Source organism: Puntigrus tetrazona, chromosome 1 (assembly GCF_018831695.1).
Source record: "Puntigrus tetrazona isolate hp1 chromosome 1, ASM1883169v1, whole genome shotgun sequence".
NCBI classification, from domain to species: domain Eukaryota; kingdom Metazoa; phylum Chordata; class Actinopteri; order Cypriniformes; family Cyprinidae; genus Puntigrus; species Puntigrus tetrazona.
This window is the reverse complement of record NC_056699.1, coordinates 14,979,648-15,005,062: the sequence shown is the minus strand read 5'-3', so window position 1 is coordinate 15,005,062 and position 25,415 is coordinate 14,979,648. Positions and strand designations below refer to the sequence as shown.

General features: G+C 36.9%; 2 protein-coding genes across 5 annotated transcripts; both read right to left on the bottom strand.

The window, feature by feature from the left end:
- Nucleotides 1-822: 822 nt before the first annotated feature.
- On the bottom strand, nt 823-16,666 carry uso1 (USO1 vesicle transport factor). Of its 4 annotated transcripts, XM_043239520.1 has the most exons (26): nt 16,420-16,666; nt 15,926-16,012; nt 15,391-15,455; nt 15,219-15,295; nt 14,965-14,976; nt 13,605-13,705; nt 13,404-13,506; nt 12,262-12,317; nt 12,065-12,185; nt 11,800-11,978; nt 11,216-11,356; nt 10,304-10,392; nt 10,062-10,216; nt 9,591-9,796; nt 8,986-9,006; nt 6,942-7,052; nt 6,620-6,738; nt 5,857-6,038; nt 5,337-5,458; nt 4,486-4,624; nt 4,229-4,392; nt 3,905-3,964; nt 3,711-3,797; nt 2,474-2,569; nt 2,131-2,346; nt 823-2,014 (listed from the first exon to the last, which is right to left on the bottom strand). In XM_043239520.1, exons 1-26 carry the CDS (start codon nt 16,483-16,485, stop codon nt 1,925-1,927), a joined length of 2,865 nt encoding a protein of 954 aa, XP_043095455.1. In that variant the 5' UTR covers nt 16,486-16,666; the 3' UTR covers nt 823-1,924. The 4 variants fall into 4 exon arrangements, with proteins under 4 accessions (XP_043095455.1, XP_043095470.1, XP_043095461.1 ...); XM_043239535.1 differs by lacking the exon at nt 8,986-9,006; XM_043239526.1 differs by lacking the exon at nt 14,965-14,976.
- A 318-nt stretch (nt 16,667-16,984) lies between these two features.
- On the bottom strand, nt 16,985-24,691 carry g3bp2a (G3BP stress granule assembly factor 2a). The gene is made up of 13 exons (XM_043248942.1): nt 24,463-24,691; nt 23,921-24,037; nt 23,753-23,834; nt 23,501-23,674; nt 23,025-23,115; nt 22,026-22,128; nt 21,721-21,907; nt 20,855-20,956; nt 20,637-20,739; nt 20,376-20,435; nt 20,130-20,255; nt 19,920-20,038; nt 16,985-19,434 (listed from the first exon to the last, which is right to left on the bottom strand). The coding sequence occupies exons 2-13, from the start codon at nt 24,013-24,015 to the stop codon at nt 19,153-19,155; spliced, it is 1,524 nt and encodes a 507-aa protein (XP_043104877.1). The 5' UTR covers nt 24,016-24,037; nt 24,463-24,691; the 3' UTR covers nt 16,985-19,152.
- Between the last annotated feature and the right edge of the window lie 724 nt (nt 24,692-25,415).

The following is a 25,415-nucleotide window of genomic DNA, read 5'->3' as shown; positions in this document are numbered from 1 at the left end:
TTAGAAAGCGCTTGCACGCAGTAAGACCCGCCCGTTTTCTCTCTGTGTATTCTGTTCACCGTCCGTCCCGTTTCGTCGAAGTCTATGGGTGTGGGGCGGCGCTGCGGTGGAGTAAAGGGTGGGGAGATGATGAGAGATGATATAACCTGTGTTTGAGAACACTGTTTCCTCCCCCATCCCACAGTAAACAATCCAAATATGAACACAAAACATGCAAATAAATACATTTAGTGCATGTGCAAGTATCAAATAAATCCAGTCATTGCTTTTTTATTTTCGAATAACATCTGCAACTAAGACCTTGTTTAGGATTAGAATGTATTAATAGCTTATTCCCTCTTGTAATACTGCATTTATTATTTTAAAACGTATTTATTTATTTAGGTGTTTCTTTCTACAGCATGATAAGCGGGGCTAGTCAGTGTTCTCTTGCTGAATACATAGTTTAATATTTAATTATAATATTTAAATTCTTATTCTATATCTTAATATTTTAAACATGTGTTCCTTAAATGTTCACTAGAACTATAGGAACACTGTCCCAGGCTTATACTTTATCTTTATAGTACAGCACATTGATTTGAGAAAGGTGGCCACCCATAAACATGTCACAGGACAATGACTTTTAGCATGGGGTGTCTGATATACTCTTGTTGTCGTACCTCACAGGCGCTCACTTCTCTCTCTGCCTGCTGAAAACAGTTTAAAAGCAAGCAAATGCTTTCTAATATATTTTAATAGTTTAAAAATTCATACCATTTTATATTATTTGTTTGGACTTTGATTTTAATGCTACCTTGAACAGAAGAACTGTACAAATCGTAACGCACAAATAGCAAATATTTAATCATGTAATAGCATTTTTTTTCCAGTGTAAAATTTTTGTCTGTAAAGCTGCTAAACGCCATGAACTTAAACATTATTATACGCCTTTGTTTTCAGTTCCTAAATAATTATCGCATAGTTCATTATCAAGATGCAGTTCATGGCAAAATAATATTTGCGGGTATTAGCAGCGGAAAAGTTCTCCGTCGATCCTCAAATACAGCTGTTTATTAAACAACACACCTATTGAGAGCGTGGATAAGAAAAGTTAGTTTAAAGCCAAAACATCACAGACAAACATTTATATCGTTTATTCTAAGGAGGCTTGTTTATCCATAAATTAACCAAAGCTTGAATCAAATTTAGCAAAATACCTCTTCCGTTTTTTTTCAGGAACCTGAAAGTGTAGCATCCCAACATTGACCGGGATTCAGAAGTGTTAAACTGAAGAACACACAGGTAGCACAAGCTCAATGTAATGCAAAGTGGGTCGAGTGTGTTTGATCATTTGTACATATGAATGCATGGATGAACAGATGAGAGAAACAACAACCAGGCAGCAATCGAACGCAAAACAGGAAAAGGACAAAATTTGAATGAGATGTTAAACGGAGTTCACTATGCACCTGAGCAGAGAAGGCATGTCTCGCAGAACACATCCATCCATCATAAAACACTCACAAGTTGCCAAACTGTATGGAAACGCAGACTGAACTTTCTCTGTGGCTTTGCACTATGTATAACAAAGAAGCAAATCTTTTCTTTATTGTCTCCTCTCCTTCATTAGTGCAAATAGCTCTCCAGAATCCTCTACAGTACGTTACCAGGACTTAAGCACTCAAAAAGAAAGCATCCACCTGTAATTTAAAGCCTCTTTAAAATGAAATGGGTCTGGTTCAGTTAGTTGGATTGTTTTCCACTGCAACATAAATTCTAAAAATTAAAATGCAGTTATGAAGAAAGTAAAGAAATATGTGATCCTTCTAAAAATCAGAAGATCAGCTCTACTGTCCAAGGCTTACAATCTCTTTCTCTAAGCGTGTAAGTGACAGGTTAATATCAGCAGTCTTTCACTTCCGCTGTTAAATCAATACTTTTTTTATTCATCACACTCTTCTTCCTCCTCTTCGTCATCATCCTCATCATCATCAAACTGGTCCCTTGAATCCAAATCGTCATCATCTTCAATCTGTGGGGAGAAAGTCAAAACCGAACTAAGAATAAGAAGTATGCAAGAAGTCAAAAAGACGTTTGAGGAATACAAAGCCAGTGCAACTATGTTCTGCATCGTTGTGAGGAATGTACCGTCTCTCCCAAGTCCTTGAGTTTCTGTTTCAAGCTCAGAATCTTCTGGTCCTGGTCAGCGAGTAGCATGAGAAGATCATCCTGTTCCTTCTTGGACTCCTGCACTTCCTGCTGCAGCTTGCTCTTCTCCGCCTGCATGATGGCAGCTGTGCTCGTGGCTGAAGCAAGCTCTTTCTCCATGGCTTCCTTACACTCCAGGAGAGATTTTACTTCCCCCTTAAAAACAAAAAGGGTAGGACGGGAAAAAAAAGAGCAAGTGTTAAATGGGAAATTATGTAAAATGTGAAAGCAGATGAGTGAATGATAAAAAAAGCAAGCAGGCCATTCCTCTAGGGCAAGTCACCTTGAGCTTTTGTGCCTCTGTTGTCTGAGAAGAGAGCCTGCTCTCTAACTCTGCAATCTTCTCTGTGTAGACACTGTCTTCTACTGGAACTGCAGCCTGAAAGAAAGAACATACTGAATAATAATTTTTATGAACATTAAAATATTACATTTTATATTTTTAATAAACTTAATTTTTTCCATCAACTCTAATATAATCTTTTTCTCAACATCAATACTAAGAAATCATTCTTGACCACAGAACATTACAATGATTTCTAAAGGACCGTGGGACACTGAAGACTGGAGTAATGAAACATCTCGATTCTCGACAAGCTACAGATTTCCATTCGCTCCTTGCTTCATTTGACCTCAAATGCCTCACCACTACAAGCACACACAAATCAGGCAACCGACCTGGTTTAAATATACACATGCAGTTGTACTGAAAACAATATTTTGGTGCAACCGCTACATATAGAAAACGACGTCCCTGTCTCTCTCCTTCCATTCCCAGTTAAAACACTTGAATAACACATAGCAACAAACTGCATGCTAACCAGTCAGGTTTGAGAAGTGCTCACTCAAGGGAGACTGCTCTACTCTCAGTCACGGAAGCCACCCGGACCGCTTTATCCATCTGCTGTCAGTCATCAGATCCTCCTCTCTAACCCTCTCTTCTCTGGGCATCACAAGTGTTCCCATCTCGTAAGGATCCTAATTCAAGACATTGATGTCTGCTAATAAAACAGCCACAGGCTCAGCGCCCGCCTACTTCCACTCACTATCTGTGAATGATCGACACCTTGTGGTAGCATCACAAGACTCCAGAACATTCTTGGAATGATCTGTATCCCTGTCAATCTACAAACAACATCTGAAAACAATGCCAGAGGCTGGTATTAAGAGCACTTGCTCTAACTTTTCCCCAATATATTTATTATTTATACATATTCCCCAATTGTAATTCGCTTTAGATAAAAGTCACTGCGACTTCATGTAAATGTTATAGGTTCGGGTGCCTTGTGAACAATTTCATTTTTCTGGTGGATTCACTATAAGATTTCAGGAGGTTTTTTAAAAAAAACCGAAACCATTTTCATTGGTATTCTAACAGGTTAAATCATGTCCTCTCAAGGCTTGTTTACTGAGCGACACATTTATGACATGTATGGAAATGACACATAATGCACATCCCTATGTTTTATTTTGATATTTTACAAATTCCAATTTTCATAATTTGGGAAGTGAACACTTACTGTGGTTTGCAGCTCCTGTCTTTCACTCTGTAGTTGTGTGATCTCTAAGGTCTGGCTCTGCAGCTGGGCTTTCAGCAACTCCACCTCCTGCAGCCAAACATTAAAAAACAACTCCGTTCAAAGGGGTCTGTACATTATATTAGATCATATTAGTTTGGTTTTTAACATACTGAAGGGAAAGGGTGGAATGTTACCTTCTGTAATTCTGTGACATCTGAAGTTGACCCCTCTGCTGATGATACTCCTTCAGCTTTCTGTTGGGTAATAAAAAAAACCCAAAAACTAATATTATACCTGCTGGTCAAATGTTTTGGGTCAGTACAATTTTCTATTAACCTTTTATTCACCAAAGTATCACACACCAAATATGAAAGCAGTTTTCATATTTCAATATTGTAGCAAATGATTCTTGGGCACCGAATCAGTATTCAAGATGATTTCCATAGGATCATGTGACCCAAAAGACGTGAGGAGTGGCTTAACTTAAACGTGAACAAATGACATTCAGACTTTCTTACCAGGCTGGTTATTAGAGAGTCCTTTTCGGTCATCTGTGTGTGCAGCAGCTGGTTTTGTCTCTGCAGTTCCTCAAGTTGTTCTCGGAGTTGGCTCAGCTCCTCTGGTTGCAGGCCGTTCACGTGTGCTGCCTCTGCCTGACTACCCGTCTGCTGATTATCTTTACCTACGGAGTGTAAGAGGGCAAAAAGAAAAAGTAACTTCGGCTAAAATACGTCAAAGAAAGAAAGCATTATATACCAATCAGACATCTGCGTACCTAGTTTGAGTTTGAGGATGTTGTACTGATCCTTGTGCTGCTGGATCTGAGAGAACTGCTGTGTTATGGTGTTCTGCAGCTTTTCATTCTGGGAAGTCATTGATGTTACTTGCTCCTTCAGCTCGTTTATTTGAGAGTCCTGCAATCAAACGGAGATTAACTTTGTTGTGTACTTTAAACATATGCCTGTTCTTCCTTCCAAAACCCTTTAGAGAAAAGAAAAAACGGTGTTTAAGCAGGGGTAACCCACTTTTCTGCACTTATAAGATCAAATACGTTTAGTTATGCCTCTGGCATAGCCCTATAATATTATTAGATTATGTTAAGGAAGAGTGCAGGTGGGTTTCTCTGCACAAATTCGGATAATCTATGCTAGCGCACATTTATTATTATGGCGCAGGTTTAAAGTTTAAACATTTGCATATGCTTGAACTGTTTTAGCATATAAATAGATTTTATTTTAGACAAGTCATGATGATTTGAGAAGGCACACGCTCACTATCTGTCACTGACTGCTTGGTCATACTTTTAAAAGGCAAAAACCTATAGGCTATTTAAATATAATTTTGCCATTACACACGAACCGTAACTATTTTAGTTGCCATTTTGGGCTGTCAGACACAGGCTGGGCTAGGGCCTAGATTTCACAGGCTGGGCTAGGGCCTAGATTTCAAGTAAAGTTTAATCACAATACTGTCAAAATCTCATTATAAATCGCATTAAGAGGGTCTATGTAAACACACTCAATTATGTGCAACATTACTCTCTACGTGTACTTCTTATAAAAAGTGATTTTGAAACCTTGCTCGGATATAAACGAGAGAATGGAAAGTAGTTTGATGTATTTTTACCTGTTCTCTAATCAACTCTTTGTACTGGGTTACAATGCTGTCATGCTGTTCTAGTGTTTTCTTCACCTCTTCTTCCTTTTTCTCTTCCTCGCTTGACCTAAGCACTGCTTTTGTTATCATACCTATGAACAAATAAAGAACAACAGAAACATTTTAGATGAGGTAAAAAGGTCACATTATGACAAATCTGATTTTATTTAAGACTCAGCAACAAAATGCACTGTTTGATTCAGAGAGGATGAAGAATAACAAGATTAACTTTATTAATCCCAGAATGAAGAGTGGAATTTAAATGTAGTATTATTTCACATACTAATGTTAATAATGCGTGTGACAGTGTCTATGCACCCCAGGACTCTTAAAGGAATAAGTCATCTTAAATTAAACGTAGGAATTTGTAATAGGTCTGCATCACATTTAGACTTGATTTAACGGTGCGCGTGTGATCGGATCACCGAAAGATGCTAATAACGGGGGAAAAAAAGAGGTATTAGTTTGTGTTCAGGGATCTAATACTGACCTTCCAATTCTTTAACCAGTTTGGTGAACTCGTGATCAAACAGCATGTGTTCAGGGGTGGAAAAGGCTGGCTGAGGTTTCTGAGCAGCACGAGAATACAGTTCGTGTTTGGTTATAAAGCCCAGCTTCTCCACAAAGTTTTCTTTACCTATGCGCTTCTCAATCAACTGCTTTAGCTTTTCTCTGTGGAGAGACGGAAGAAATCTAGTGAAACAGTGGCAGATAATGGCATAGGGGCAAATTGTATAAGAAGGCCTGACCGTGGTAACATGTTCATTTATTCGATTAATTGGATAGATTTCCGTTCAAAGGTTTTTTTCCCCCCAAAGAAGTTTCTTACGTTCACCTGCTGCAATTAAATTAATCACAAATACCACAAAAGCAGTAATATTGTAATAGAATTAAAATTCGAAAGTTTTATTTAAAACATTTTGCAGCAGCCGTTACTCCAGTCTTCTGTGCCTAAAATGCTGATATGGTGCTCAATGTTACAAAATGCTTTTTACAAACATGGAAAACAAGTCTGGCTTTTATGTTTAATGTATATTTAATTTGCCAATTACCTAATTTCACTCAAAAATATCTGCTTTCTAAAAAAATGTTCTGTGTTCATGTAATGTTACAGTACTAACGCAGTAACATTATAGACATATTAATAACCAATTAAAAGCAAACTAAATTTTAAAACCCAGTTACAAGACAAAAAAAATTAATAAAAGAACGTATGAGTGGAAATACAGAAAAAGGGTAAAATAAGAACATACTTTGTGTAATTCTCTAAGCTGTTGTCATTATAGTAGATACAAATGCCCAACAACAGAGCACAGAGACCCTGAACCAGTCGCTCATCTTCACCCAGGTTTTCTGAGATTTGACCTGTCAGCTGAAAATATAAGTTAAGGATAATACAGAGAACTATAACGTGAGCCATCAAAGACAATCACAGACAGGCCCATACTCATTGCAGTCTGTAGTCCATACAGCCCATAGTCGCACTGTGGATTATTAGCTAATATCTGAGCTTTATCATCCATGAGATTAGTAACTGTTAATAAATTTATGTGAGCTTAATAAATAGAAGGATACAAAGGGAACATTGTCTTGATTGTGCAGGAAGTGCATGACAGCTATTGGACAGTTGCTGATCCAGGTGCAGAGCAACATGAGGAGGCCGACCTTCGTCTGCACCCTACTGCCCTGTACACAGAAACAACAACACACAACTATAAGGTCTCAATCACACACGTTTATACTGAGATACGCACACCTTTAACATCTAAGAAATGAGCAAATAAGTCCAATAACTCAACATTTATTATTCTAAATAAAACTCATTTCAGAAAATATTTCCAAGGTCCTCCAAGTCATATTTGCTCATTTCTGTAGAAATACAATAAACAGCAAGATTGCAGAGGGTTGCTTTTTTTTGGAGTTAGAAATGTGTCGAGCAGTTGGAGCCCATCTAACCCTTGTCTTTGACCTGTTTTGCTTGCAATTAGACAGTTGAGTTTACAAAAAAAGGAAAAAGCTTTAACAAAAAGGATTTTTCTTTAAATGTACAAAAAAAATTAAATAGTTAAATGTTTGCTATTGAAACATTCAAATTATATCATCGAGTTTAAGAGAGAGAGAAAAAAAAAAAGAATTAAGTGTGTGCGCCGCTTTAAATTTTAAGTTCTATCGTAGCATATTTGCAATCTCTCACACACACGTTTAGTTAATTAGGTTTTGAGGATAAAATGCCATCAGGATAATCCAAAATATATTAATAAATAAAGATTAGGTTTATGACTACCCATTAATAAAACATAAAGGTGTGAAATATTTAGAAGTTATGAGAAAAAACAGCAGTAGGAAACATCAAACACAAGCTCAAGTCCACCGAGATACTCAGAATACAAACACTAAATCTAAAGTGCCTCAAAGTAAAACACCTCTACGGAAAGGAAAAGGTGTTGCATCCCAACTTATGTATTAATACACTATTATATTGCTAGCATACTTGATGAATTTTAGATGGGTAGTATAAAACCCCACTCACACTAAGAACGATAACTAGAAATATAACAATATTAGCATCCACGCCAGCAGACTTATTCACGTAAAAAACAAACTCTAACTAACTGCAACAGACGTTGACAGACTTAACTAAAAAAAACAACAACAACAAACGGGTTAGTTGGCATTTGTTTGTATGGACTGTTTTTGCCTTTATATGCATTATATATACACTAATATTCAAATGTTTGGTTTAAAAAAAAAAAAAAAAAAAAAACCCTAAAACTTTGTTTACGAACAAAGTCTCTTATGCTCAGCAAGGCTACATTTATTTGATTTAATGCACTAAAAAATAAACGGTAATATTCTGAAATATTATTAGAATTTAAGACATTTAAGACAAATGTAATTTAACATTTACTCCAGTTTTCAAAGTTACACAATACTCCAGAAATTAAGAAATAATTATATTTCAAAATTTTTTTTAATAAATTATTCTTATGATTTATTTTTTATTTTCAGTATTATACAAAACGTTTTAATTGTTTGAAATATCCTCCAACTTTTCAACAATTGTTCATAGAAACAGCATCTGTAAGTGTGAGTTTATGTAAATTATGCATAGTGAAAACTTATCTTAGTGTTAAACTACAGTTCTAGATCATGACATGAGAGTAACTGAGATGCCAAGGACGGGAGCAACTGACAAATAAATATTAATAATAATACTCAACATGTTTAGAGGAAAAATAAATAAAAATCACAAATAGCAAAACAGGAAAGTACTGGGCAGCAGAAAAAGCAAGTAGAAAAATTAGTTTTGAATGAATATTTGCTGTCATAAACTTATTGGACTTGCAGCCACCTGAAAATGGGTGAATAACAGTACAGATTTCACAGAATAAGTCCGAAACATCTGTATCTTCCAAAACAAGCCCAAAAGACCAGAGCATGCGGTCAGCAGTTGAAAATCAAATGGTCAAAGCCAGGGCTGCTAGGGTCAGTAAGGGGACACAACAAACAGGGCAGAAACAGCAAACAGAAACAACACAAAACACCTAATGAACCCCCAATGTGGAAAATGAGGCCAAGCCACACCATTACATTAAACTGTCCACGCTGAAATACTCACCCTCCGGTTGAGCTTATCACCCTGCAAAAACCACAGCACATTTCATTTTGAAATTTAGTGACAACCACAAGCTACCATTCCCACACGAGCTCTCAGTGTCTCCAACATTTGAGACACCTACCCCACACCTGGGGTAAAAACAGCTTAGACCAGTATGAACTCGATGGTTCAGGCTTGTTTATGTTGGTTAGGTGCTGGTCTAGTCATGGCCGTAACCACCATGGAAATGAAAGGCGGATTGGGAATAGCCAAATTGTACCAAAGTGCACTATCAGCGTTCACCGTTAACAAAAACATGTGCAAATTCCAGCATGACAGTTCCATTTTTAATGGTGAAAGAGCATGAGTTAAGGCTTAAATAGCAAAACTGTGACCGTGGAACACAAAACCAGTCAAAAGGCTCACTTTTTTGAAATTGACACGATGTGCAGCAAACTAGCACATCAGCACCCCATGCAGTAGACCAGCAACCAAAACACAACATAGTCTGGTCTTTTCAACAGTAAAAAAAACTGTGACTAAAGTCCACAAGCTCAGAGCCCTAAACCCAAAATGTAGACTAAACAGCCATGAAAACAAAAACTGCCACATAAGAAGTTGAGTACCTGGGACAGGATGTTGGTGCATTGCTGGAGAAGGGAAACGGGTGGCTTGCCGAGGCTGGTGGCTAATTGTACCCGTAGCAGCTGTTCTTTCTGGGTGAGGTTATCCTGCAGCGCATGAGCAAGAGCCACAGCGGCACACCAGTTTGACAGAGAGTCTGCTGAGAACAGACCTCCACACAGTAACTGTCCTGCTGAGATAGAGTTAGCTGAGGGACAGAGAAACGTGATACGGGTCATAAGATGCACATAAATCACAAGGGGAAAAACGATTTTGAAGACTTGACAACCACCAAAGTTATTTTAGTTAAATTATAGTCTACTTTTACAAAGGGAACATCACAGCTATACTGGGATAGACATTGTCCTCCTGCTGTTCCTATGTATAAAACATAACCTTACTGAAGTCAATATGATCCATACGTCGACGCCAAGGAATCCATGAATGGCACAATTAGTCAGGGCGACCCTTACCATCTATAGTGGAGGGCAGCAGCGTGGCTACAATCTCCCCCTGTCCTTTATGGTTCTTGTACAGGAAGCATTGGAAGCAATAAAGTACAGCACAGCGGAGAACAAACGGCTGCCTCTCGTTCACCATCGACATGAGGAGAACCACAATCGCGGGCCTGCAGGAAACAGGCAAAACGTTCGCATTACTGACTCTTCCTTTTTTTGGTTAATGCTCGATAAGCAGCGCTGAGGGCAAACCAGACCTTGGTGGATTGGATGGTGCATTGACCGATGCAAAGTAGTCCTGATTCACTTCAGAGCCACGTATGACTTCTGACACAGTATTGATGGTCTGCACACGCGAGACAAATCAAAAATACTTTTAGATATTTCAGTTGTTACATGGTACAGTGATATTTCATCAGTGATATTGTATCTCTTTCAACACCACTTGACTACATACTAAATACAAAAAAAATAATAATAATAATGTGGTTTCTCTCAATATTTATTCTAGCTTGTACTTATTTGAAATATGCCTGAGACTTTGTATTACGAGCACTTCCTCTTTCTGTTTGCCTCTTAAAGATGAATCACTTTACGTATTCCCAATTGCACGTCAATGTGGATAAAAGAGTCTGCATAATGTCTAAATGCAAACGTACAGTGATATTCGATACAGATGGAACTATACAAGAATAACCAGCAGCTTTGTGGAAATGGTGCAAAACTGCACTTTTTTAACTGAATGTTGCAGATAATGTTTTTGCTTTCAAATTGTTTCACAAGACGCGATCATTATTCCTCGGCTGGGATTGTTTAAAGCCCTTTCAAGCTGCTGGAACTGAAATTTGGACTTTCAACACATTGGTTCCCACTGAAGTGTACTATATGGACAAAAATCCTGAAATGTTTTCCCTAAAAACCTTAATTCTTTTGCGATTGAAAAACAGAAATGCATAAACAGTAAATGATGAGAAAATGTTCATTCTGGAAGCGAACTAATCCTTTAAGACTGCAACGGAATCATCAGAACGGATTTGTTCAGTTAAACCCAAAGCACTGTTTGAAACTCTCTACATGTAACTAAATATTGCTACTGATATCAATAGAAGTGCATCTAAAAAACCGAAGCACTGTAAACTTTGGAAATAGGGTTCTGACAGCAATCTGACCTCTGTAAGGATGTCTGCAGGAACACCTGTGGCCATGAGGATGGTGCAGAGCTGCTGGAGGAGACCACACTGGAACATGGCCTTCTGACAGCTGGCAGTGGCCCCTGGAGAGTTCACTGGAGAAACCATTACTCGTACCAACTACAGAGACAAAACAAAACAAGAGATGTTAGCTCATCTTCACATAAAACAGTGCTCACTGACTGCTGCTCCTATGCAAGAATCTTTAGCTAGTATAGGTAAATAACCAGAAGAACAACAAAATGCAGTAAACGGTAAAGTTATTTTGTGTAAAAAAAAAAAATATATATATATATATAATAATAATAATAGTAATTTATATAAAAATAAAAATAATGTGGGTAATATTGCAGGATCATCAATACAATAAAAATGAAGACACTAGTAAATTGTTAAAATTGTATTATTATTATTATTATTATTATTAACGATAACTAGAACTATTTAAGTAATCATCATAAAAACTAAATTCAGTCAATTTTAATTCCACAATAACTCTCATTGTAACTAGTAAGCATTGTAATACTAAGCACAACATATTAAATGGATTCTTCGTATCAGACCTGTAGCATTAGATGGAGGTTGGTGACCTTCTGTGCCGACCAGCCAGAGTTGTCATCACCCACTTCAAACCACGGCTTCATCTTTTGGATATAGGAGCCTTCTTTAAAAAAATTCTGATTGGAGCTATTGTTCTTCAGGAGGTTGAGCAGCAATAAGAGACAATCCTCCACTACAATCCCTGCGAGATGAAGATGCAGATTAATGAACAGCATGTAGAAATTCATTTTCTATTTTAAGAATCTAAAGTGTCTGTTAACTGCACACCTCCGTCACTTGAACCCTCCTCTATGATAATTTCAAGAAGTCTCTCAAACGCATTTTCAAAAGCCACAATTTTCTGAATTGCAGTGTTTCCTTTGGTTAGCTGCTGCAGCAGCAGGAGACCCTTGACGGGGGAAAAAGTAAAATGGTTTAATTTAACTCAATGACCATTCATATTAATGTAGAGTAATAACACTTACATCGTTACGGATAACTTCTCGGGAGTCAGCAAGCAGATCCATTAACCTGGACACTCCTATCCAGTGTGAAAACAAAGCAAACATTACAAACCAGGTATCTACAAAATAAACCCAACAGCTTTAAATTACGTATTGACCCGTGAGAGTACAGCAGAGGTGTGAGGAACGGAAATATAGTTTGCATAAGTCTGAAAAATGTATTTTCCAAATTTCAAGCAGCCAAAGCAATTGGTTCTTCTAAAAATTTTTTTTTAAATGTTAAGCAAAACTGCAATCATTTGATCATAAACACAGTAAAATAGTATTTTATTTTAATAATATTTTATAATATTACTGTTTTCCATTTTAAGATACAATAAAATGAATTTTCATCATTACTCTAGTCTTCAGTGTCACACAGAATTTTTTTTTAGGATTCTTTGAAGAAGAGAATGTTTTAAAATAACAGCTTTTATTCAAAATAATATTTGTAACAATGTATAAGTCTTTACTGTCAGTTTTGTACATCCTTGATTAATAAAAGCGTTTATTTTGCTGCATGTTAGTCTTTAACCACTAAACCTATCCTCAAGCCACATATAGCAGCTTTTTGTGGCTGCTTAGATTTTTGGGAGTGGCATTTATTCAAGGATTAACTGAACAATGCGTCTCGTCGCATTGTTCACATGAAGTTTATATTGGTTGTCACACTGCGGGCAAGCAGTGCAATACCTAGGTCCGAAAGCTTCTATAGCTATCATGAGATATATTTATAGCTCACCCAAAAATAAAGTAAATGGAGACCAACGTTGTGTTCAGAAATATCGTCAGTGAGACGAGAGCGTGAAACGTCTGTGAACAGTACATGCACCATTGGCCTCTGAATCCTGACATGCCTCTGCATTCTTGCAGCCTATTATGTGGTTTTCATAGAAGCTCATCAATGCTATATTTACCTTAACTAAATTACAGTAAAACTGAAAACTGGTTTCTGTCTTTCGTGACTTTCTGATCTTGTGCTCAAATTGTTCTAACCATTTTCCATGTTCACTATCGGTGTTTCCAAACAAAAGCAGACCGCTGGTACCAGGAACTAGTTCTAAGCCATCAGACACATTAGACGCGTTCCTATTTACAAGAGAAAAGAACGTTTTTGCACTAACCCATTGGGCTGACGAGGATGATGCCTTGGACCTGAGCACACTGGCTTTTCAAAAGTGCAGTTAGAAGCTTAACACCTGGCCAGCGGACATGGAAGTCAAACTCCTACATCAGGAAAAACATCAGGAATATGTTAGAGAATTATGGAAAGCTACAAGACAACAAAAGCACAGGCATCAAATCAAATATCGGTTCTAGCTTACCTCCAACAGTGTGAGGAGAAGCGTGATGTTATCTGGTTCCTGGATGAACTTGTCAGTGAACTGAGTTCCCAAATCATCCTCCTGCTTTTGCTGGTTCTCCTCTGAAAGAGAAAATGAGATGCAGAGAAACGTACCCTTTGCCCTTTTTGTTCGATTACTTTATCGCTAAAAATGCAGGGGAAAAAAAACAAAAAGGAAGGAAACAGATAAGAAAAGATGTGAAACCTACGACTAAGAAAAAGGAGATACAGTGTGCTGCAAAATATTGTCCAACAAAAGAGTTTTCAGTACAGATGTTATCAAGACTTCAGATGGAAGAGCAGCTGAACCCGTCTGCTGACAAGAAGTGTATTAATACAAAAAGATATAGGAAAAAAGCACAGCTCAACCCACAGGTTAGTAAACTGGGGAAAGAAAACAAATAAACCACACACCAGTTAAAGCTTAACCTCTTCCACGCAGAGGAAAAAGTGTATTACATGAAATGCAATTGATATTAGGACAAAGCAAGCACAACGACATAGCTTGAGGAATGCTTTTTTCCCCCGTTTTTGACTTTGGGGTCTTTATTTAAAGTTACTAAACATATGGTTCCCTATATTTAAATGATTTCCCTATATTTATTTTCCAATTATCATTAAATATTGTTTAGTAGTGGATAATGTGGATAATTTATACTTAATTAAGTCCAACAACTGCCAAATGTAAAGTAGGTAAGTGAATCAAAACAAGGTTTTGGTTTGAGGTTTTGGATCGTTTTCTAATTTCCCAACCAACAGCAGAAACGATTATTTAAAAAATCAGCATATAACCAGTTTAAAACATCTGGAAGTGTTGTAAATTAAATTAGAGTTTCAATTGCTTTCATTTGGCCATCTAAACCATTATATTATATTATATTATCTTTACGTAGATGCCTGCGTAGTGACTGTTTTTATAGGATGAGATATGCAAGCGGTCCGCAATATTGTAGCAGTCTAAACTTCACAATATCACTCACCGAATTTTAAAAAGATAACACAATCCCGCACAGAATGGCTTAATGGTGTGAACCTAAAGCATGGCGAATGACCGCCAGTTCATTGTTCCAACATGGCGGCCACATCTACATGCCCAGAGAGGCCAAATGGGGCGTCTTTATACGTCTATGATCTAAACAGCATTTTGATTTCAACTGAACTAAATGTCTATTAGAAGCAGACACCATTACTCTGTAACACGTAAAACGCCTCAACGTTGCTGTCTTAAGGAACTGTGAAAATCCCAGTGTATCAAATGCAGAGTGGAGGTATTCTACAGGGATTTCAAAGCACGGATAGGCTAGTGGTTAGGCAGCATCATGCACAAAAAAGTGCTTTACCTTCAGAATCATCTGGTGGATTAAACATGGAAAGAAAAAGGAGGACGATCAGATTTACAATATTTCCCTGCTCATCAAACATAAACTGCAAGAGGGAGACTAGTAACACACTGAAACAAGGCTTAGGGACTCTATTTAAACTATTTAAAGGAAAACAATTAATTTTGACTTGAAGAAGCTTCACGGACAAACAAAGTAGTTAAAATGCCAAAAAGACCATCTCTGAACCAGACAAAATAAACAATATAACATACCTGGTTCCTCCTCTTCGTCACTGCAAACAATATTGTACAAAGTGTCCAAAGCGTAACCTACGATTTCAGTGTCTGTCCTGTTTCAAATAATCACCAAAAGACAAGTCATACTTTGAGGCAACTGCTTTAAAAATAAATCACAATCACTGTAAAGACAAAGTTCGAAACATACCGGTCAGTCTGCAGTATACGAACCAAATGGTCCATAGCCATCGTGCCAACCTCCATACGGTATTTCTGTAATCAGTACATCTACTTGACACGTATTCTTTTTATGCATATATTTCCATCGATACAGATATTTCTTTTGCCAAACAATTATTTGCAATTAATAGTTAAAAATATATTATTTTAGCATACTATATGCGTGTGTACATGCAGGTATTGTATATATTAACAATAAATATATTTATAAAATATTTATTTCACATTATATGCAAGTGTTTACATACAAATATTTTTTTTTTAAAATATATACGTATGTGTTGACCAAGATTAATCATTTTCCAGCCCTGGTAATACCACCAATGCATTACGAGCAGTGCCCAATGCATGCATGCTTATTATAAAACATTTAAAACCTTGCTGTTTCTAAATATTTCATTTATTACCTTACTAAATCGAATTTTAAACAACAGTGTACAAGTACAACACCCCTTATACCTCGATTACTGACATCAACATGAAAAGAATTCATTTCTGTTCACCTTGGACAGAGATTTGAGGGCGCGGACAGCATCTCTTCGGTCCTCCAACAGGGTGGATGAAGCCACTCGGTCACACAATTTTTGAATCTGACAATGATACACAAGAAGAGTTTGTGAATACATTGTAATTGTACGGGACAAAGTCAAATTATCCATCCATACATATACAAATATATAATACATGAACACAACACAACTGATATATATATATATATATATATATATATATATATATATATATATATATATATATATATATATATAAACAAACATGTCATTCAATACTACTTGACATTAAGGAAGCACATATAAACACAGTGTCATTTAGAAACGTTTGATTCATAAGCTTTCGTATTTACACACACAGCTGCTTATCCGTTTAGCTTTATGTAATCACTGAATCGACAAGCAGGTGCTTTCGGTCGTTTATAACCCGTGTTCACTTTCGTTTGCTCACACATATGTCTATCTGTTTATGCAGTAAATAAACTCACAGTTTCTGCTCCAGTCGGCTGTTGGCCTGTTGGATGCCTTCCCACTACTTCCCAGATGTAATTCATCCTGCTACGTGTCCGCTTTAGCTAGTATTTTAAACGTCGATGTTCAGACAGATTAAACGTCCGTTAAAGTAAAGGGAACTTCCAGAACAGGCAGACAGTAAATGTCATTAAAAACAGCAGCTGCCTGATGTTGATCTCTCAACACTACAGCACTCAGTCCGGAACTGACTCGGACGCGCATGCGCAAAAACGTGGCGATACGTGGCTGACCGCAGCGTCAACGACGGCCTTTTAAAGAGACAGTCACACATAAACACCATGTCGGGTAACTATATTTATAAACGTATTGTATTCAGTGTAGTAGCTTTTCACATAATAATAATTACATTTTGATAATATTAACAAATACGTGTATCGTAGCTCCCTGTGGTTCGTCTCTTTGCCTGCAATTCACAGCAAAAACTTTATTCTAATATATACTACGATATTATAATTTTAACATGTAAAATAAACATGTCTTAAACGTCTTATCTTGTCTTTTAAATTAAAGCCACAACACTGAACAGCACAGATTTCAGTTTATTGTATGTCAAGTCTAACACACTGAAACCGATTGAAAATGAAAAATAAAAACAATAATAAATAAACACCCAGCTGCAACATGTTCTACTCACACCAAATGCAGTCTAAGCAAAATAACATGGAAACCACCTGCTAATACAAGAACACGTTCTTGTTCCACCAAAATGAACTACATCTATAAACAGAGCATTTATAAACCTCGTAGTAACTGCATGAAAAGCAATGTTTTGCATTAGGATTAGAGGGTTAAAAGAATCTGATTAAATGATATGAGCGAATAAACAAATTAAAGTCTGACGCATATTTTGGGTTGAAAAGCACAGTTATTTGACCAAGCCCTAGGTGTTTTGTCTTCTTTTTTTCCTCTGTTGTAATCCAAACGTTCAAAGTTTTCGGCTGAATGAAGTACTTTACATCTAAAAAGAAAGGCCATTGTGGCATTTATTTACACAGTAATTAAAATGTTCCAGGTCCCAAACTCAGAACACGTAAGAACTAGGTAGAGCTGATGGGGAAAGAAGTCTCTAGGCAGGACTGTAGGCTTATCTTCTTCCAAAATCTTCCAAAAGCAAACGTATCTGCAACCAAAGAGAACAAGCCACCCCAAGAAATGAACGGATAACAAAAGTAATTCAATGTCCCTGATGAAGATTGTCCTAGAAATACTGCAGTAAGTGCAATCTACCTGACACGGAAGACATTAAACATCAAAAATAGCGCTACATCAAACTGTGCTTACAAAATCAGTGCAAATTGTAGACAGAGTACCACTGCACAATGAAAACAGTGTCTACCCCACTGGACTTACGCTTCCTCTCTCTCATGAAGAACAGCATTAACGCGTTCCTCATTATGAAAATGGAAAACGGGTGTGGATATCAATTAAACAGGTACACATGGAAAAAAAAAACAAAAAAAACAATAATAATGAACAGTAAATAATGCTTCTCCCAATAAGGTAAAAATTCTGAAAAAACCAACAGTTCCTGCAGGTAAAAAAAATTAAGCCTCATGTGTCTAGGGGGAAAAAAAAATAAACTTTTTTTTATAATCAGTGCTATTTAAAGTACCACAATTGCATTTTTTTTTCTTTTTTAAATGTAGAACGCAAAACTAGTCCATTTGGGAAAGTCGGAAATGCACGTTTGATGCAAAAAAATGCAAAAGTTTCTCTGTACCCTGTATAAATACTGTTATGCTTTAATTTAAAATAAACAAGAACAAGTGTCTGTATGTTAAAAGGAAACTCACATCACAAAATGAGATTAGGATTATAAAAACTAAAAAGAAAAAAAAAATGCAATAAAGTGACTCTGCCTTACAAAAAAAACACATTCAGCATAAATCCAAAACGTCTTTACAAAATTCATGGTACCTTTCCACTTTACAAATGCTTTCAATAATGCTCCATTCACTTATTCAGGCAGGCCCAGAACATAAAAAAGTACTGTCAAATCTGTACATTAAAATAATTATAAAAAAAACAAAAAACAAAACCGTACATAAACAGAACTGGAGAAGACATGTCTTGTCTAAACTCTCACTGTCTTGTACTTTAACTTTCTATTAGCATGAAGTCATTACCATTAAATGAAATTGTTAGCTCACAGTTATGTCTACAGGTAGCCTTTAGCTTATTAATGAGCCGATTAGTGAAATTACCTAAATAGCATGTATTAAAAGGCTAGCCTGAAAAAAAAAACTAACAACCAAAAAAATATTTTTCAAAGCCACCTTTCAATCTGCACATTTTACACCGACAGCAATTGGAAGGTAATCTAATAGGAAATGTCAAAGGAAATATTACAGAGCAGAACTTAGACTTCAATCAGCACTAAATATACCTAACTGATTTGTTTCCCTATAACATCTGTAATGGTCACCACTTGATGAATGAAAAACCAGAGGACTTGCAGCACAACTCCAATTTAAAGTGAACAGTGTGTTTTGAGTCATTACATTGTTCAAGTTGTTGATCTGTTTCACAAGAAACAGCTGACATTCCAAAAGGCAAAAATGCAAGTGTACACAAGAAGTAAAACTGAAAGAAAAAAAACGAAAACCCTGATGTATATGTTTTTACATAGACTTCTCAATATCGTCATAAATGAACATTTTACTACCAAACTATAAGGGGAGCTCCTCTCAACGCCTCTGAGCAGCAAAACGGCCCTCGCTAGAACCTGCGCCCCTCCCAGAGGCCATGCCTGCTTTAGGTACGGTGGAAACGCGTGAAGGTGGGCCTCTGCCGTCACGGTCTCGCATCATGCTGCTCCCGGCGATGGCCCGCGGGCCGCCCGGACCGCGCTCATTACGCCTCGTGTCCCGCCGGTCTTCTCCGCCTCCACTGCGAGTTTCCCGCTCACGCATCGCCCTCGTCTTTTTCTCCTCCACATTCAGACGCACCTCACCACGGAACATGATAGGCTAAATCACAAATAAAATGGAGATGGGTCACAAAAAAAAAAAAAAAAAAAAAAAAAAAAAATGCCTCTCAATGCCATATCTTTGTATAAAAAAAAGCAGTTAAACATTATAAATAAAAGCAAAATGCATGTTACATATCAGTACAGTTTTCCCATTTATCACAGAAATTAAGATTTGATTATTTTTTTTATATATTTACTGAATATTAAGTTTAACAATAACAAATGAACTATAACAGTTATTAATATTCTTGCTGTCTTGCTGTGACAGATGGAACTGGTTTGCATGCCTCAAAGACTTTATATTTTGCAAAGTACATGTCTTTGCAATAATTCTGCAGTTATCATTTCTAGGTTATTAGCCCAAATATGAAAATAATTATCAGCTTATCGTTTCTGCCAGTACCGTAAAATAATAGTAAAACAGTGCATTCCTAAAAACTGTCTTAAAACCATATGCATCGAAAGAAAAACAACCGTCCTTACTTTAACTCCTAAAATTCTCTGCACTGGCTCGGAGTCATCAAAGACAACAAAGCCAAAGTTGGGAATCTTTCCTCCGGTGCCTTTGGTGTTGATACGCAGCTCAACAACATTTCCGAATGCTTGACGGAAGAGATAAGAAGCAAATGTGAAGAGGATTGATTAATATATACAAGAATGGATTGATGGTTACCACAACAACAAAAAACGTACTCATAAAGAAGTCCTTGAGTTCACTCTCATCGATGTCGTGAGGGAGATTTCCAACAAACAGCTGATGACTGTCTGGATACCTGACAACCCTTCTGCTGTCCATTTCACTCGACTCATCTCCCCTTCCTAAGCAATATACAAGATTTCATCCGTTTAGACCAACGACATCAACCCATCTAGATCCATTCACAGCATTGCTGCCCAAACAACAGCTCTGCTAACAATGCAGTGGGAGGACATATTTACCTTTATTCACAAAGCTGAAGTGTGGCTTCCCAGTTTGAGGGTCAGAGGACGAGACGCCATCTAATGATAGAAGAAGAAAGATCCAAAGAAGAAGTTTAAAAGGTGTTTTGAAAAAGTTCTGAAACATCAATAACAAATGAAAGTTAAAGTTATAGGTCATATATATATATATATATATATATATATATATATATATATATATATATATATATATATATATATATATATATATATATATATATATAACGTGTATATCCACACCAGGTCTAGGCCCTCTCGAGGTTACTGAAGGTCTGTCACGGATACGCTGGTCACGTGGACGGATGGTAGCTGATGATACCTCCGGCTTGGTCTCAACCCTGGCCTGACAAAATCAAGAAAACATAAACATGATCCATAGCACGGGGAACTTCGAGTCAACAGCATTACAGTCAAATCAGGAAGAAAGATATTACTGTATAAAGTATTCAAGTACTTACCTGTGAGTTTAGTGCTTTAACAACATGTGGCTGAGCTCCAGAGGATGGAACAGTCCCAGCAAGAGGCAAATTTTTGCTGGTCACAGAAGCCCAAGATGAAGTCTGCCAGATATATGACAATTAAAATAGATGCTGTACATAATGAAGTTAATAATAATAATAATAATAAAAAGCTAAACTGAACTTAACAGTAAACAAATTATACTGGAATTAAAAATAAAGTATCAAACTAACAGCATCATTCAAGCTCTCAAATTCTATATATAAAATTATAAAACTGTATGAATACATTTTACTTGAGATGAGATGAATGCATTAATTGCATTAAAGAACTTGACAGGTCTTCCAAGAGGTTCTATCAAATCTCTACAATTAACACAGAACGCAGCTGCAAGATTCATTTATATTTAGCCAAAATGCACACCTTACACATCTGTTTATTAGTTTGCACTGGATATGTTTATATGTTTGCCTTCAAGACCACCTCTGGCTCTGCACTCCTTTACCTAAATGTATTACTTGAGACCCATGTACCCCCTCTGGAAGTGAACAGTACATTCTAATGCCATCACAGAGAGGCACTAAATCACTTCTACATTAAGCGTTTCCTCCTGGTGGAATGACCTGCCCGACTCAATCCAAGCAGCTGAGACCTCAGAGACCTTTCAAGAATCAGCTAAAAACATCTCTTTCATCTATATCTGACCCTCAAACTCTAGACTTCTCTATTGTTAACCTATTTTGGTTTCCTTTGTTACTTCTGCTTCTATAATAATAATATAATTATTATTATCCAAAATTTAGCTTTGGATAAAAGCTTCTACTAAACGACTAAATGTAAAAGTGATGTAAAGATCTGAATTTACTTTGGGTGGTTCCTGTATGTTAGGTGGTGATTCCATAGGAACAGGAGACGGTGCCTTCTCCTCAAACTCTTCTATGACCTTCTCCTCTGCCTTGAGCTTCGACTCCTCAGTCTTGGGTTCTGGAGCAACCTCAGGTTCTAGCTCCATAACCGCTTCCTCGTGAGCTTCTTCCACGCCATTGTTACAGCTAAAGGTAAAAAAGGTGAGAAGTAGAAATTCAACAGCGCCATATCTGAACAAATTCTTACATTTTAGAATATTACAGCAAGCTTTCTTTTAAAGTTTACAATTGAAATGTGAGTTACCTCACGGGATGGGGCTCATAGCAGTTTGCTTTACTGGGGCTGTCCTGGAGGGGTTCGGGTGATGGTTGCCTGTCTTCTGGCTCATCAGCTTCTTCTTCGGACTCTGTCCCAGCATAATACATAATGGAAAAAAAATAAAGTACCACCCTGTTGCTTTAAAACATTCTGGTTGCTCTAAAAAAACCCCAAAACAAAATACAGCTGCAAATGATTAGAAGATACTGAAGAAATGGACCATCTCTTTTATATCTAATCAAATCTTGTATTCTACAGCAGACTTCTAATATGGTAGCACTGGCTGTTTATATCATTAGATACTTAAAAAAGTTGTTAAAGCAGTTTTGTATAGATGTAGTCCAACTCATATTAATCCGAAAATGCAGCATCAGTTTGACTGGTGTAATAAAAAAAAAGCCAGATATTTTGGAAAGTCAAACACTGTTGTATACCAAACTAAAAAAAAATATATCTAACAAAAGAATTTTAAATTTGCTAGCTTCACAAGAAGCCAGATCTATACAAAGAAACCAAAAATGTGATTCATTGGATGAACGCTTGATTAGAAGATTGTGTGTAATGGTTTGACTTAACATATCAAAGAAAACAAGGTTGGACTTTTGAGCACTTTTTCAGGATTTTCATGCAAATTTTAAGATTTTTGCTCAAATGCAGAGGAGATGTTTGGAATATAGCAAATTTAACTGCTAGTTGCTAGGCAACCATTTATCAGATCCATCTCAAAACAAGAAAATATAATTAGTCATAGACCATTTATGCACTTAAAAGTGCAAAATGAATGTTCACTAAATGCATTAAAAAAAAAAAAAGAAGAACAATAAATGAAGCAACAAAAAGAAATCACCGGGGTCCAAGTAGGCTGTAAAAGTACAGGAAATGACTCCAAGCATAACAGAGCCAGAGCAACAGCACCTCCAAGACATGCACTGATAATACTTTTAGACAGATGCAGAATGTAACAATCTTTAATAACCAACTAACCTTCATCAAGCTCCGCCTCAGAGTCACCGAACACCTCATCCTCGTATCGGAAGATGTCGTTGTGAACATAAAACTTATTGGCCACGGAACCCTAGGCAACAGTGAAACAAAAAGGACCGTTTATTTACTGGAAATCATGATCCCCATGCAGAAGCTTATACCTGCAACTCATTTATGACTGAAAACAAGTTCTTGACAAAATCTGAATTTTCATATTTAACATACAGCTGGCTAAAGGTGGAAATATGCTACTGTCCACACAAAACAACTCTGCGTCTGATGAGCACTTTAAGATCAAGAAAACAGCGCAGATAATAATTTGACGTTCAAGTAAGCAATGCTTAAAAAAGGTAAACGGTAAATAGGCGCTTCTAGGTTTTATGCTGCAGATCAAAGCTTCTAAAGAGCTCTATCCTAGGATTGCACCGAGGTTTAACGTGTCATCATATTATTATTATTATTATTATTATACACACCTCTGGAGCCAGTACAAATGTCTGTAGGAACTTCCTCATGGGTTGCCCATTGTTGGAAAGCTCTCCCATCACCTGGACAACCACACCATCACTCAGAGTGGCATGGGCATCCACGTGTCGGATTTTTGTGTGGCACTCACTGAACTGCAGAGACATTACCTTCTTATGTATCTCCTAGACATGAAGAGAACACACGCTGGTGAATAGATTTAAATTCGACAGGCTACACATTCAACAACTATCAGGACGTACAGCTTGCCCGTAGACTGCCTCTGACAGCTTCCCGTTCGAATCCAGTCCACCATGGACATAGGAGGAGTTTCGTCCATAGAATCTGAAGCATGAGAAAGTTTTTTACATTTTTGAAATGAAAACTGCATGAATAATGAACCCGTGAATTTCAGATTTTACAAAGCACACCTGTGCAGAAAGTCTGGTGCCTTATTGAGAAGTGTGTAATACTGTCTCACAAACTCCCGCCCTACCAGCAGGGGACTGGGCTTCTCCATCACCATTTCCTTGCTAAAGCGTCAGAATCTGAAGGGGTTTGAAAAAAGAAAAATGTATATTCATAATAACACTACTAACAACGAGAATAACAACATGGAAATAATAAGTTAAAAAACAAACATTGCAATCATCTTCCATCTCATTATTAAATGTACTCCTTTTTTTTTTTCAAAAGAATCTATCATTATTATGCCAGGAATGCTTTAAAAATACCTCATGTGATTTATTATCATGATGCTTATATGCGGGCTGTATGCAGTGCATTGCAAACGTGACAAAGAAACGTGTTATTTCAACTTTACTCTCTGAAAACTGCCAGAACGTCACAGCGAACATTTATTCATCCGCAATAATTATAAAAATATGACATGGAAATAAATCCTGTTTGACTATAAAGAAACGCAGCATGTCGAAATTAACTGAAATGGTTTGGGATTTATAGATCCACTTACCTTTTCCTGGGATCTATTTGATTTATTTAAGTGGTTAAATAAAAAAGAAGACGAATTATTCAAGTCGTCTTATACAATTATAACTGTTGTATGTGTGTCAGCGACAGCTGCTCAAAACCACAGAGAGATAAATTCCATCTATGCTGTGTTATTAATGGAAATGCTGCTGTTTGGATCCTTATTGTCTAACCCCTGCGATCTGGGACAAGAACCCCCGTCACACTGGAACAGCCAATCAGCTTCTTACACTCGACAGCACAATTATGACGCTGCTACGTCGCACTCTTCCGACCCCTGTCAACAACGCCATAATCGACGTGCTTTGCTGCTTAATTCACACAATAAATAAATTGGATGGCTGTAGAAGAATATAGGTTTTTATCGTTCCTTATGAGACCTCACTGACCGTTTTATCGAGGTTGTTACAATTTACGCACTACGTAGCATTTCCTTGTGTTACATGCATTAATGTCCGACTCATTTGATTTTTTTAATTCACTGTTACGCTCTCATTTTCGTTGTTTCGTTTGTTAATAAATGTTGTAAAGTGATATTTATTAAGAAAAATTAAAATATAGTAATTTGTTGTGTTATGACAACTGATACGCATCGCTCATGTCGGTATGATTTAACACAAACACAAAGCGTCATCAGATATAAGAAATAAGAGTCTAGTCTGCAAATATCACTATCACGAGATGGTCATCCTGTAGGGGGCACTCGACGGCTCAGAAAACAGAATCCTTCAGTGAGGCATATTCAAATCCCCTTTATTCTTATTGGATACAATTGTGTAGAAAATCAATAATCATTTATCTCGGTTTACTCCGAGGGATACTATGTGGCGCACTTATGCTTTTCCGTCACGAAACTTTCTTTTTAATAATCTAAAATAAAAATCAAAAACGACTGTGACTGAGCCATTTTGACGAGCAGAAAGAAAAGTAACAAGT